Source organism: Amphibalanus amphitrite, unplaced genomic scaffold (genome assembly GCF_019059575.1).
Source record: "Amphibalanus amphitrite isolate SeventyFive unplaced genomic scaffold, NRLGWU_Aamphi_draft 001345F_arrow, whole genome shotgun sequence".
Classification (NCBI taxonomy): Eukaryota; Metazoa; Arthropoda; class Thecostraca; order Balanomorpha; family Balanidae; genus Amphibalanus; species Amphibalanus amphitrite.
In genome coordinates, this window is record NW_024882838.1 from 130917 (window position 1) to 146469 (window position 15553).

Consider the following 15553-nt stretch of genomic DNA (forward strand, 5'->3'; position numbering starts at 1 on the left):
GAATACGATCTTTTGTCCATACGAGCATTATGTCGTACGATCTTTATCCATTACGACTTTTTGGCATACGATCATTTTCCTTGACAATCTTTAGCGAATACGATCTTTTGTCCATACGTTCATTATGTCGTACGATCTTTACCCATTACGACTTTTTGGCATACGATCATTTTCCTTGACGATCTTTAGCGAATGCGATCTTTTGTCCATACGAGCATTATGTCGTACGATCTTTATCCATTACGATATTTTGCATACGATCAATTGCCTACGATCTTCTGCCATACGATCGTCTGCTTTACGATCTTTTGTCCGGTTACCCATCCACGCAGGTGGATCATGCAGGTGGATAGACTTGGGATGGGAATCATGCATGTTTGCTGATGCCATTTTTCAGTGGGAGCCGGAATTCTATAATTGAAATTTGATTCGGATGTAAATAATTCAAATTGGTATCGATAATGATCGGTGATTCTTTTCTAACTCCAAAATGCGACTGACGACTTAGTCTCAATATCTTTTCAGCTATACCTATGATGACAGTGACTTGATTTGAAGGTGGGTTTCTGTGAAATGACGACGTTGACTGACAATCTCATGGTTTTATTTCATCACTACAGTCTACCCTAGCCTACAACTCTCTCCTGGCCGATTGGCTTTGACTTATCAACTGCCGTTTGCCGGTAGGTGTCGCTGCTGTGACGCCGCGAGGTGACGCGGCGCTCGGGATCGGCAGGCGACGGATCACCGTTTTGCCTAGGTCAGTAAGTGAGGGGTTCAGACTTCGGAGTCACAGTCGGAGTCGGAGTCAGACAGGCTCGCCTGCAGCTGTTGCAACAAGCATGAGTAGGAGACGGAACCTGAGACGTAGTTGGGGTCAGCCGAGCTATATTGTCTCATGCTCCCTCCGACCTCACGGACATTTATTAGAACCTCAGGCGTTAGGCACAGGTTCGTAGCTACGCTGCCTGCCGCGCTTAGCACTTGGCCCAGGATCCGAGCTAGCCGGTAGCTGTTAATGTCATGTTCCAGTATGGGGTGCATGCAGGAGGCCTTGCAGCGGTGTGCGGGTTAAAGCTCGAATTATGTGCCGTTTTTCCAAGATATGTCAAAATCGGGAGAATTTGACCATTGATGAGCTGATCTTCGGTGACCTCCCGTTAATTGCAATTTGCCTGGTTGCCTGAACGAAGAAAATCAATTGGATGACACCTAATTAAAGCTATTTTCACTTTTAAACGTTTTTATCTTTGGCATCGATATATGTTATAGGGTATGGCCAAAGAATTAATATTTATTCGTTTTTTTCCCGCGTCGTTTTATCTTTCTTAGTTTTCGACATCGAGCTATGGGATGTGTCCAATCCCCCTCCCGTCATCCCGTGTGAACTGTGCTGAGAGCTGCGACCCGCCCGGGCTCAGCCGGAGCCGGTACGGTCCTCCTGCTGATTTTACCATCAGCTGGGCGCCGGCCGGCGCGTCCCGTCCCGTCCGTCCGATATACATTATTGCGGGACCCGTCGCGTCGTCCGCCCAGGTACCGCCCGGCAGCAGCGCATGCGCCGGTCGGAGGCGGCGGCGGCACCGCGGCCGGGACGCGCCAGTCGCGAGACAGCGCTGTGACGGGGAGGGCACGGCGCAGCGCAGGAGCGCGGTCGGTGGTGTCTCGCAGTGCCCCACTCGGGAGGTATAGGGAGGCCGTCCACCGGTGCCGGCCATGTCTCGGCCGCGCTCAGGCTCCGGCTCTCCGGAGCAGTCGACCCCCGTGTGCCGGTGTCGGGTGCTCTACCTGGGCTCGGCGGTACCGCACGCCTCCAAGGACGGTCTGCAGGGCATCCAGGGGCCGCTGTCGCAGCTGTACCCGGCCGAGGGGCTGGCCGCCGCGCGTGGTATCGACTCGCGCCTCACCGTCTGGAGCAACGGCCTGCTGCTGGAGAACGTGGACGAACAGCAGCACAAGGTGACGCGCTTCTTCCCCATCTCGTCCCTCCACTACTGCGCGGCGGTGCGCTACGTGCTGCTGCCGACCCCCTCCGGGCAGCCGGTGGCGCGCTTCCTGCCGCTGGACTCGCCGCCGGGTCGGTTTCCGAACCCGGCGCACCCCCCGCTGTTCGCCGCCATCCTGCGGCGCACCACCGGCCTCAAAGTGCTCGAGTGTCATGTGTTTATGTGTCGCCGAGAAACGCCGGCCAACGCGCTGGTCTCCTCGTGTTTCCATGTGTACGCCGACGCCGAGCAGGCGCGCCGGCTGAACGGACAGATGTATGAGGCGATTTGTGGTGTGAAGGGAGGAGACACCGCGCCGGCGCCCGCCGCCGACTGGTCCGAGGAGGAGGCTAAACTGGACCTGGACGAGCGAGCTGACGACACTGGGGAGAACGGAGAGCACGCCGAGAACGGCGAGACGGGCGTGGAGCTGGGCGCCGAGAGCGACGAGGAGCCGCCGGCCGGCCGGCCCGGCTCGCGCGAGCAGCTGCGTATTGATGTTGGTGACGGTGAGGGCGGTCCGGCGGGTCGGCCCGGCTGGACGGAGGCGGCCACAGACCCCGGCGTTCCACTGTACGCCACGGCCCGGAGAAACCGTCCTCGGCAGCGGCAGATGCCGGCCGCGCCGCCACCGCCGCCCTCCCCTCCGCCACCGCCGCCGTCCGGGGGCCGTCCGCTGCCGCCCGGACCGGACTGGGACGAGCCGGACCGGACCGGACGGTCCGTGTCCGGCAGTCCGGGCGCCTGGCGCGACCGGGCCGCGATGGGGTCCAGCTGGGAGGATCGGGGCTCGTCAGCGGAGCGCGTCATCCGCACCTCGAGCCGGCGCCGAAACCTGGGCCCGCCGCCGCCGCCGCCGCAGCGCCACTCGATGGCTGCCCCGCCCGGCGGGTTTGGTCCCATGAGCTCGCTGAGCCTGCCGCGGCCGAGCCGGGTGGGGCCGCGCTCCGGCGGGGAGGAGCAGGTGCCTTACGGCCCGTACGGTGCGCCGCCGGAGCCGCCCGGGTACGCCACCGTCGGCCGGCCGCAGTACGCCACTCTGGGCAACCTGCGCTCGCGGAAGACCAGCCCGCCCGGCCCGCCGATTCCACCCGGGCCGCACGGACACCCTCTGATGGCCGGAGGAATGCCGATGGCGCACGGGATGCCGGGACCCGGTCTGCGGCGTCTCCAGCCGCACGAGCAGCGCGCGTTCGGCTTCTCGCTGGAGCAGGAGCAGCGCAGCCGCTCGCACGGTAACCTACTGAGCGCCGAGCCGGGCCCGTGGGACGCGGGACGCGCCGGCCACCAGCTGCACCGGCAGATGGCAGATATGGACCTCAAGGAGCGCAAGGAGCCGCGCCCGCGCCGATCCATATTCGCCTCGCTGCGCCGCTCCTGAGGGGGCCGATAGGCACGTGCGTGCCGCCCCGTGTGACCTTGGCTGGACGGCGGGGGCGCGCCGGCGGACGGCTGCTGCAGGGGCGGGCCGGTCCGGAGACGGTACTTTCACCTCCCGAGACGGGTTGCACGAGAGCTGAGCAGCAGTGTCACCGGCGGTAATCCGTCCGGGCCCCGGAGTGCCAATTGTGAGAGCTGTGCCCCCGCGGAGACGGTGGCTGCTCCGTGAACCGCGGCCGGCCGCCGTGCCGTGTCGGAGCTCTGACCGACGTCCGGGTGACGCCGTCACCGACCGCTGACCGTGACTCACCGGCCGTCGGACGGGGTTCGGTCCGCCGGACGGCGCCGCGGTCCGAACGGCACCCCGAACGGCACCCCGGCCGGCCAGCGCCGCCAGCACGGCCGGCCGCCGCCGGCGCCTGGTGTTATCGGTATATCGGCGCGTCGCGGTCCCCGCCGGCCCCGGCCGAGCGACCAAGTATGCAACTAGCCAGGCTAGACTTCCTACCAGCCGGCGCCGTGCTGTGCTCAATGCTTGTGGAGCCGCCAGCTGATAGGGCGCTGGTGTTTGCCACGCTAGCCAAACATGAAATCCGCAGTGTGAGCTCTGTAGAAAATGCCTCAAATGTGTGTAATCGTTTTGATGTTTCTGCCAAGCAGAAGTTGTGAATGTGTTGTGTACGTGTAATATGTTCATTTGTCAGTGAATATCGGGTACAAGTGAATATAATATACCATATTATTAGCTGCCAACATACATTATGTAAGAATGAATAGTGGAGAAACATATGCAATATGAACTATCCCATAAAACGGTTGCCCAAACGTAGGTATCTGTAAAAATCTTGGGTAAAGATATGTTTGATTGACAAAGACCTTACTACAATCAAATCGCGCTTTGACCCACGTTCATCGCGTGCTTGGATGCCATCCCCGTCCACTGGTGATTAGTTACGACCATAGACAGCGATCAGTTCCCGCTGGTCCGCGATGTAATCCGTCGTCCCTGTTTGCCAGTCGCCACATTCCGAGTCAGGAGTGATGGCTGGCTGTCGTCGACAGGAAAATCCCCGGTACTGCCAGTTTCCCTGCGCCGCGCCACTGTCAGCCGCGGCACGACGGGTGGAGTTGTGCTTTCCTGGTTCCGGTTTCAGCGCTGATGTGAGATGGCTGGCGCTAATCCCACCGTCATTTTCGGCTGTCGAATGACTTCTCTTTCACACCCCTCGGCCTCTGCAAGACTTGAATGGCCGATTTTACCCATTGTCATTCTAATTACAATCCTGAACGAGCTTAAGATCCATTTCGAAAGCTGCCCCGACTGCTGCCGCCCGGCCGCCCGGCTCGGTCCGGTCCACCTCCCGACATTCCGCGAATTTCATTACCGATATTCATCTGACGGGCCGGACTTTGGCCGGCGTTGCTCCGCGTTCCGCCGGCGTCAGGATGGCCATTCTCCGCGCGTCCGGTGGCATCTCACCGGCTGCAGCGCCGGACGGGCCTCGGCTCGGATTGCTATGCATGCCGGTGGTGTATTCTGTGGGTGTAGCCGGTCAGACGGGCCTCTCCATGTGTTACACCTCTGTATGGGGCTGGCGAGCAGGTGGTGGCCAAGGGGAGGGCCGAGAAGAGCCGCGCCTGGCACGGACTCAGCCGTCTCCCGCTGCACCCCGTCACCTTCAGCGAATTGTTTTGTGTCGCCATGGCCTTGCGACCTGTCGTCGCCTCTCTCCCTATTGAGAGACTGTGCTCTGCAGCACCGCCATCACGGCACAAGTGGCGACGATGACAGGGCCGCACAATGGGGATTGCAGGCTGTTGAATGTAGATTGCAGATACGGCATAAACGGCTGATACGACATACTGATACAACAGGTGTGAATATGCAGATAAAACGTGCGCTGTTGCTGTAAGAAGACTAGCGATCACACTTAATTAACACTATCACATACTCTGTAGGATGAAAGTAGCCTGTTGAGCGAATGTTCCTTTACGCATTTTCCTGACATTCATGTTTCCCCAAATGCCTCTTACTGAACCATTTACCATCAATCGCTCGGTATCAGCGCGGTGTGAAAGCGGCTCTATTATCCCCAGTGATAAATCGCCGTCCTCTGATTGAGCTAATGAGTCGGAAGTGGCCTCTCGCCCGAGTCCGGTGAATAAGTACCTCAAGTAGCGGTCGTTAGACGCGGCTGTCCGTTGGTCGCCGCCGGCTCCTTTCACTCTCGCTGACCCACCGTGTGTCCACTGCGGCGACCCCTCCCTATAGCTGAGAGGCAGGCGGTGTTACGTTAGCGTGCGCGCGCTGCCGTGGGCTGATTTCCCACGGCCACGCCCAGGTGGCACCGCCGAGACGGTCGGTCGGTGGACAGCTGTGACAAGTAATCTTGAGCTGTGACCACCGTCCCGTCCGGTCTCCGGCCGGCGGCGGAGAACGTATCTCTGGTGTCCGGTTTCCCGTCGACGCTGTTTTTTTTGTCTCTTGGAGCCTCTCTGGTCTTTGGTTTCTAGCATTTGTAGTCTCTGTGGCCTCGAGAGCAAGCTAGACGGCTAGGCCAAGATCTCTAGCGACAGTGAGGTAACGTTCTGACTGGCCTGTCCTTTGAATGAGACGGCTGTTTTTTTTTCTTCCTTTCAAATGTGTGCCAGTGGAGAGGATATGGTCGTCTCACCGCGGGGGGGGGGGGGCGTGTGTGGGATCTCACGGTGCAGTGAAAGGCTCATTGTATTGGTAAAACAGTACTCGGCCTTGACACCTTAAACTGTTTGTGTTTACGATCCGCCCTCCTGAAGATTGGAAGCTTGTGATCAAGTTCAAAACACTGGCTACTTTAAAAGTCGGCGCTGATTGTTTGGGTCACGTACAGATCCGTCTCGGTCGCGAAACTCCCAGCGACTAAGCTCCTCCGCGGCACACAGGAATGCTCGGTGGACTTCTCTGAAAGCAGTCGGCTTAGAAGAGCTTCTGGATGCCGCCAGTAGCCGCTGCCCAAGGCCGCTGCCGTCAGCCGGCGGGGGCGGGGGCGGCGGCGGCTGCAGTAGGCCAGTGGGCGGGGGCGGCGCCGTGCACAGTGCTCACGCTGACACAGTGGTGGGCGGGTCTGGGAACCAGTTACGTGCCCAGTCTGCCCGCTCGCGCCCTGCTGAAGCTCCATGGACACGAAAAATGCACGCGATCAGGCAGTAAGCGGGCGTCAGGGACGGTAACACTGCAGCAGTGGGCCGGCGCTCTATGTGCCAAGTGTTGTGGCCATCGGTCGTAGCTGAGTGCTGGCGTGAGTTGAGCTGGCGCTCTGTTCTGATACCATGACTCATAGGGTAGTTGTGAAGCTAATATAAATGGTCAACGAGTCAAAAGTCTAAAACAAAGAGACATGAGTCATGTTGCCCATCGGCATCGTACGTTTAATGCTTTCTTTGATGTAGCACGATGTATTTAAGCAGAAAGTGAGAATGCCCTTATTCAGTGATGTGTTGTAAGTTATTTTTTTATGAGATGACAGCTGAGACAGGCGTGACTCACGCTTCTGTCAAAAAAGTGATTTTAGGAGGACAGAAAACGGTTTGCTGGGCATTTCGGTTACGGATAGGGCTATACTACTGAGACTGCAGTGACTGTACAGTGTACACAGCAATAGAGATTGCAGTGGCGTACGGCTATAACAACATAGACTGCAGTTTCCACACGACTGTAGCATTAGAGACTGCAGTTGGAGACACGGCTATAACACCGGAGACTGCAGTTGGAGACACGGCTATAACACCGGAGACCGCAGTTGGAGACACGGCTATAACACCAGAGACTGCGGTGGCACACACGGCTATAACACCAGAGACTGCAGTGACGCACATGTATATAACACCAGAGACTGCAGTGACGCACATGTATATAACACCAGAGACTGCAATGTCGCACACGGCTATAACACCAGGGACTGCAGTGACGCACACATATATAACACCAGAGACTGCAATGTCGCACACGGCTATAACACTGGAGACTGCAAGTGGCGCACATGTATCTAACACCAGACTGCACTGGCTACACTGATTGCACAGGCTATAACACCGGAGACTGCAATGGCGTACACGGCTATAACACCAGAGACCGCAGTGGCGCATACGTATATAACACCAGAGACTGCAATGTCACACACGTGTATAACACCAGAGACTGCAATGTCACACACGGCTGTAACACCAGAGACTGCAATGTCACGCACGGCTGTAGCGCTAATCAGGAGGTGAATGGTGACGCTCCACAGCGTATGCCGTGAGAACGATGCACTGATGGGGTGTAGGACACAGCGGTATACGCTCCACCCGCTCTGCCGGTGTATTAGGAAAGGGAGGGAGGGTCTTGTTAGATGATTACTAATTACTATGCATCGCTGCGTGAAGTTTGGACTGTTCGTTGCCTAGATATCAAAATAGTGATGAATGACAGCAGAAGAACACTGTGCCAGCATTGCAATGCAGCGGCGCCTCTCAGTAGCTATCAAACAATGACAGGAACAAGGAAGCTGATTTGTTCAGATTTCACAGTGAGGAGAGACACGCACGTGCATTTGAGATATTCGCCTGATTAGCGTATAAAAGCTTGTGTAGAGCTACAGGATGTGTTTCCGAAGCTAGTTTTATGGCGACAAGTGATAAAACAGAAGCAAGTGATAGAATCGATCGTAGTCGTTACACGTCTCACAGCCGCTGCGTGGGATCGCTCATGCTATCAGACTGTTGGCTGTGGTACTACAAGAAACGTCAGCCCGTTTAGATGTGAGATCGCATGGCATAGAATGCATCGCAAGATGGTAATCATCATGATGATTCGGGGTTACTAAAACTTGGGATGCCCTTTAGCCCTATCATAAAGTAACACAGCCGCCCCACCAGGTCATTCATACTTACCTGGGCTATCCAGTCGAAAACCAGTTGTAACAATGGCCATGGATCCACCAGCTATATGGGTAACGATAGGACGTAAAAACCGGCCGGCGGACAATGGTCCCAGTCCGCCGGCGCACCTCGAAAGCAGTCCTGCCCGCCGGCACTGCCATGGATGGGTCCTCGGTCGATTCGTGGTTCATTCTGCCCACAATATCCGTGCAACTCCCCCGGTCTTATTGTCTATTTACTCGCTACAAACTACTGTACAGCAGTAAATCTGTATGTATTGATGCAACCTATATTATCCACTCAATCGCTCATAGCAACTCAAATCGAGCGGCTTCGTGGATTTTCCATGGCCCACATTGTCCCCTTTATATTCTCTACCGTCCTGAAAATACCAGCTTCTTCATACTGGAGTGAGCTTGAACAGCCGTTGGACTACAGACATTGGACATCTCTTCAACCCAAAGTGGCAGTGTTTTCGGCCGGTTTGGTGTGGCTGGTTCGACCTTCCTAAATTTAGTGAAATGCCCACCAGCTCGCAGTTGCCAGTCTCTGCCGCATTGCGAGTTGAGCCTACGCCTACCGGGCTTGTCTGACCCAGTAGCATGTTCAATCGCCGCCCGCACTAGCAACTATACCGCCAAACGGGTTTTTAGTGGGACGTAGGCGTGAGCTTGCATATGAATTGACGCCGTGCATGTGATTAGCGGTCGGTGGCCGGGAAATGCGCATAGCGGAGTTCATTGAGCTCGGTGCCACGGATTAGGATTAGATGCTCAATTGCTGTATTTTGGCTACCTATTCATGTGCGCTGCCATACAGTGGCGCGGGAACTTCTTCCAGACTGGGGGGGCTGAACCATAATAGAAATCAACCTAGGGTACCCCCAAATCTAGTTTTCTCACCGGTTTTAGGCCACTTATTTTTCAGACCTTGGCCTTTTCAACAACAAAAAAAAAACGAAAATATTTTCAAAAAGTGAGGTATTCCGTCTCAGCTGAGTGAAAAAACTACCGTTTTGGCAACCTGGAGTAAAGGTTTTAATCTGCCAAATGAGTTGCCGAGCCAGTGAAATAGGTGGATTTTTCACTTACATGCTTTCTTCCTTTGTGACCCACAACCCCTAATTTGGGGAGGACAAGCTGCCCAACGGTTCCTGGCCTCATGAAACGTTGTGGGGCACCGCCCCCACGGCCGCAGAGTTGTGGGGGCAAGCTTCCCCCACTGCCTCTTCCCCCGGTTCCCACGCCTATGTATGAATCTATGAAATTATGTTGGTAGATTTCCGATTTCGATTCCTCCAGCTGGGGGGCTCAAATACATTACGAGCCCCCCGGCCGAAAAGCTGGGGGGGCTCAGCCCCCCCCTAGCCCCCCCGGTTCCCGCGCCACTGCTGCCATATGTTATCAAAATCCATGGATATAATAGCTGTTATTTGACTTTGAATGATTTTCATTTTGGGTAACGGTTGTATCTTAAAAATGCGTGCTTATTGGCAAAAACAATTTTCCGAGCAGAGGTAGTGAAGAAAAACTAGCCCCGAACGGATCTTCCCAGACCCTTCACTACGACTCACTGTAGCCTCAAATGATTTCCTCTGCAGTCAGCAGAAATTTTCCTAACGCTCAGGAACCTGCCTGTATGCATAGGTTCTTATCTATAGAATCTCCGGCGGCTCCCCGATTCAGCCCCAAGAGCCGAAGACGGAAGAGCACACTGTAAAATAAACGGCACATCATCCGCCCGGCTGCAGCATAACCCGCGGTGCTGCCAAGGACACTGCGTAGTGCCAAGATACAGTGGACATCAGCCGACACCTCGAATCACGTGCCAAACCACGTGACACGGACACGTGCCGCCGGCGTACGTGCGCTGCATTGGGCACACAGTCTCCGCTGCTGCGTCATCTCCGTCACTAACTGGAACCAACCGGAGATTTATACGGTGTTCGAGGAATTATGGAAACCGAGCGGGCACTCGATTACCCCAAACGTCCGCACGGATTTGGCGATTTGGCGCGGGTAGAGCCTCTCCAGAGGCGGCGAATCTACTTTCTCTGTCGGTCTCATCCCGTTGCCGAGAGTGGGCTGAGCGGAGGGAGCGAGAGGAGGCGGACAAGTCACGGCTTCCCTCCTGCCGGGCTTTCTCCGCGGCGCATCTAGTCAACTGCAAAAACGACACAAAAAGTTCGTGGGAGGCTCTGCACACGATGGAGAACGTCGCCCAGAGGTGAAGCGTGAAAGCGCGGTCCGTGTTTGCGGCGCGAACGCCGCTAAGCCGGTGTTATGCCATAAGCGCCTGATTTAGTCGTGATGGTGACTGATGGCACACGACGTGGTTTGACCGGCTAAGTTTTAAGGAAAATGTGACTTGATTCTGCTGGCAGTGTGAAACTATGCGCAGGGGCGGATCCAGGAAAACTCCAAGGGGAGGGTCATGAATCGAAGTGGTGCCCCTACCTATACCCAAAATTAAAAACTCAACGGATTTCGTTCACTTCATTTTGGTGGGGCCCCCATTTTCAGTTTTTTTTCTTTTTATTTTTTTTTTAGTCAGTATCTTAACTCTTAGCCACAACCACATTTACCAATTGTAAGCAAGTATATATGAATGTGCTATGTGTATATATGTTGTGGACGCTGAGTAGTAAGTACTTACCAGGAACGTTATCAGGTAAGCAAATCGAATTGTCAGTCCGACGAACTTGAACCTGGCGTCTAAAGGGTCTGTCCTTGACACTTCAGGCTTGTCAGGGGCACCAAAGTCCTTCCAGGGACACCACAAACCTGTCAGGGGCACCTACGGCCTTGTAGGGGCGCCACAGGCCCGCCAGGGGCACCACAGGCCTGCCAGGAAGCAGGAGCACCACAGGTCTAGCAAGTATACACGACAGGCCTGTCAGGGGCACAACGGGCCTGTTGGGCCCATGAGCCCAACTAGGCTCATGTTGGGCTCATGTGCCCCTGCCCAACTAGGGGCAGGGGCACCACAGTCCTTCCAGGGGCACCGCAGGTCTGTGAGGGGCACCAGCGGCCTAGCAGGGGCACCAGTCAACACAGGCCTGCCAGGGGCACCACAGACCTGCCAGGGGCACCAGAGGCCTGCCAGGAGCACCACCGACCTCGCAGGGGTAACTTGGGCCTGTCAGGGCCCAGGGGCACCACGGGCCTGTCGAGAGGCACTTCAGGCTTTTCAGGGGCACCATAGTCCTCTCCGGGCGCAGGGGTACCAGGGGCACCAAAGGCCTGCCAGGGGCACTACAGGCCTAGCAAGTGCACCACTGGTCTATCAGGGGCACCACGAGCCTGTCATAGCCAGGCATCTCAGGCTTGTCAAGGCCCAGGGGCACCACAGGTCTGTGAGGGGCACCAGCGACCTAGCAGGGGCACCAGTCAACACAGGTCTGCCAGGGGCGCCACAGACCTGCCAGGGGCACCACAGACCTGCCAGGGGCACCAGAGGTCTGCCAGGGGCACCACCGGCCTCGCAGGGGCACCTTGGGCCTGCCGAGGGGCACTTCAGACTTTTCAGGGGCACCAGTCCTCTCCGGGCGCAGGGGTACCAGCGGCCTAGCAAGGGCACCAGAGGTCTGCCAGGGGCATCAGCGGCCTAGCAAGGGCACCAGAGGCCTGCCAAGGGCACCACAGGCCTAACAAGGGCACCACGGGCCTGTCACGGGCACCTCAGGCTTGTCAGGGCCAGGGACACCACAGTCCTTCCAAGGGCACCGCAAGCCTGTCAGGGGCACCTCAGGCTTGTCAGGGCCCAGGGGCACCACAGTCCTTCCAGGGGCATTACAAGCCTGTCAGGGGCACCAGAGACCTAGCAAGGGCACCACAGGCCTGCCATGGACACCACAGGCCTGCCAGGGGCACCACCGGCCTTGCAGGGGCGCCTCAGGCCTGTCAGGGGTACCACGTGCCTACCGGGGACACTTCAGGCTTGTCAGGGGCGTTACAGTCCTGTCAGGGCCCAGGGGCACCAGGCCCGTGGTGTCCCTGCTAGGCCTGTGGTCCCCCTGGCGGTCCTGTGGTGCCCCTGTCAGGACTGTGATACCCCTGATAGGCCGGTGGTGCCCCTGGCAGGTCTTTGGGCCCCCGGGCCTCAAGGGGGGGGGGGCCATGACCCATGTGACCCCCCCCTTGGATCCGCCCCTGACTATGCGGCGGCCAACAGGCACGGTGGACACAAGTCGTTGACTTTGTGATTCGGGTTCCTGAATTGTGTCATCGGAATCACTATTCACGATTATCACGATTCCACGATATAGCTATACCTAGTGGTATACAGCTATGTCTAATGTCTATGTAACTATCCATCATCTATTTAAATATTTGCATCTAACCATGCGTCATGGTGTCATTCAGTTCAGTAGCATGAGAAGCTGGATATCTTCGGTGTGAGTTTATAGTATTATAGGTATACGTATCTGTTATACGATTAGTTTTAGTTGCTTGGCTTTGGGCCGATTTATCGTAAAAAGGCGTGCTTGTATTGTATCGTGAACCCGGCTTGTATCATACTCAGTTTTTGGCTGAAACCACGGCCGATTTCTGACTGGTCCCGCAGTGGGCTGATGACTGGTGCCGCGGCATGCTCTGCGGTCGGCGCCAGCCGGTCCCCATTCCGGCGTCGTCGGCACGGCTCGTCGCCCCACGTTATTGCTGTGCGCCGGGAAACGAGCACACCGGCGTGCCCACTTACCGGCTCAGATGGTTCTCGGACGCGTTCGTGTCATTTTTGTGACGCCAGGAAACTACGACACATGTGTAGTTAGACATGTTAAATGCGTGAGTACTATCTGTATTTTAAAGTTGCAATAATGACTTATTGCGCAGCTTGACAGCTTAAGTCGCAGCTTGACAGTGAATCAGGTGACATATTGTATACGGACAAGTATTGTTCTGCAGTTTTGTGTTCAGTGAGGCTGAAATCCCTTCACAGGACCCCAGACTTCCCACAAAACAGGATACCGCCATCGTGCAACATAAATACATTTCATAGGACGCCCAGTATCGGAGACATCATGAGATTGTAAGAATGGCTGTTGAAATCCAACATCAGTCGCAGCGACTCTATGTATATTTCAGCGGTATTGGCCTCAATAACACACCGCAGGACTTGAACACCACCCGCCGGTCTTCAAAGATTAGCCGCTATGATTGGTATTTGATCGCACAACCTCATAAGATGCCAAGGAATCCACCGATTCTAACTGCCGGTACAAGAAGTTGATGATAATCTGGATAAAAAACATCAACTTTGCATTCTTGTCCACCAACTACATTTGCTATTTTTGTGCACTGCTTCTAGGATCTTTATTTTTGCTTCTTACCTACAACGTATAGGCATTATTTCTCGTATACCCTCTTCTCTTCCCCGAGTGGTGGACGGCGGTTCTACCGCTCCTTCTCGATCCCTCTCCCCGTCCGCCCGTTCCGCCCCCTTCCCTGGGCGGGCCGAGATTGGCGGCCGACGGACCCACAACTCACAGGACCGTGTGTTTTTGTGGGCCAGGGTGTGCGGCCGGCCGGCCAGTGTTATTAGTCCGCGGAGGGTGTGCGGTACTTACAGTGCGCGCCCTCTCCTGGCTGGGATGCACGCGCCGGTCTGACGCCAGTGGCAGACTCCTGCGGGAGTGGGGAGCCGACAGGTGTCTTCCGTCTGCGTAAAAAGGCACGGAGAAGTCCTGGGGTATTTAGCGAGGAACAACAGTTTATTTCTAAAGGCACTCTAAAGTAAGACGGATAGACTGAGTCAGATAAGAGGCAGCGTGAGATGTCTCGCGTGGAAGGCACCCCATGTGGAGAGACAGATGCACACTACAAGTGAAACCCAGTAGTAGTGGCTAATTGATATCGCCACTTTCTACGCACCCTGCCTCAGATGAGAGGCGGCTAGCGAGATGATGATGGAGGCCAATTAGCAGCAGGGATGATGGCTGGTCATCTGGAATGATAGCCTGAGATGGCAGACGAATACGTAAGTACATCAGTTGCTAGGCCTTTCATGGTTCTCACCGATAGAAAATCTTGCTAGGAAGCGTGCGATTGTCAGATATTTATTTGTGGTGACAGAATACACATCAAATATGGCTCTTTTATCACGTTCGGCATCACATTCTTTCGTTTGTCATCCGTCTTTCCTCGTTCGTGGTCTGGGCTCTAACGGCGAGGTGGGAGTGACTGCAATAAATTCAATGTCGCCGCCATGGAACAATGGGGCTCCGGCGGGCCAGTTTCCTCCGTTCACTGCCGGAATATCCAGCAGGAAGGATCCGCCGCCGGTTGGGACAATTACAGAGCCGCTCTGATGGACAGACGATAGGCCCGTCAGCCGGGAATGCTCCAGGTACCGCTGACGAAAGGTGACCGCCTCGGCGCCGGTCAGTTTGGCTCCGGGCAGCGCGCGCGAGGCGCGGTCCGCAGCGGTAGGTATGCGCCCGACGGACAGCGATCCGCCCAGCGGGACGGGACGATCATATCTGGTCAGGGTTTAGCTGTCAGCTGAAAACACAACGCCCACCGGTCCGGTACACGTCCGTCATCCTCCCTGACAAAAACAGCCACCGGCGCACCGTCCCTCCGTGCGGAGTCCGCCGTCCACCGTGGCTGCCGGATCACTCCCGGTTGTCCTGGCGACAAAAACACCTGGCTCCGGCGCGCTCCGCCCCTCCGGACGGCTCTCCGTGGCGACAAGGGCCGGCCAGCCGGTCGGACGGCACGTGGAGCCTCGCGGAGACGGCGCCGGGCCGCTCGGCAGCGATCCTATCGCCGAGCGTAATGTATGAGCCGCTGGCACTGAGAGCTCTCTCAGCCGGCCGGCTGATCAGGATTGGCGATGGAGGCCAGCTTCGGTACCAGCCTGTCCTGAGGTACGGGGCCGAGACGGGTGGAGGACGGACACTCGGGGCGGACATCGGAGAGAGAGGCGCACAGGCAGACGAGCGGTGGACATTACAGGCACTGGATATTACAGGCAGACGGCCGGACGGACGGACAGACCTGTCGATGGATGGACGGACCGACGGACGGACACTGGATGACAGACGATCGGGTAGACGGACGGACAGACGGACGGACGCTGGACGACAGATGGGCGGACAGACGGTCGGACGGACGAACAGACGCACGGACGGATGATAGGACAGACGGACACCGGATAGACAGACGTGGGAACGAACAGGGAATAGGCAGACGGACAGACGAATTGGAGAGTCGCCGGAAGGGCCAGGGCAGGCTGAGGGGCAAAACAACTCTGAGACGGACAGGGTAGGTGCAACTGCAGACCGC

At 56.7% G+C, this 15553-nt stretch overlaps 1 protein-coding gene across 1 annotated transcript; it reads left to right on the forward strand.

The window, feature by feature from the left end:
• Positions 1-772: 772 nt before the first annotated feature.
• On the forward strand, positions 773-4120 carry LOC122372323 (collagen alpha-2(V) chain-like). Its single transcript, XM_043349407.1, has one exon. It carries the CDS (start codon positions 1717-1719, stop codon positions 3364-3366), a length of 1650 nt encoding a protein of 549 aa, XP_043205342.1. The 5' UTR covers positions 773-1716; the 3' UTR covers positions 3367-4120.
• Positions 4121-15553: the final 11433 nt, after the last annotated feature.

Excerpts from the sequence above, each read along its gene's own strand:
- LOC122372323 (XM_043349407.1), top strand. The coding sequence starts at position 1,717 with ATGTCTCGGCCGCGCTCAGGCTCCGGCTCTCCGGAGCAGTCGACCCCC.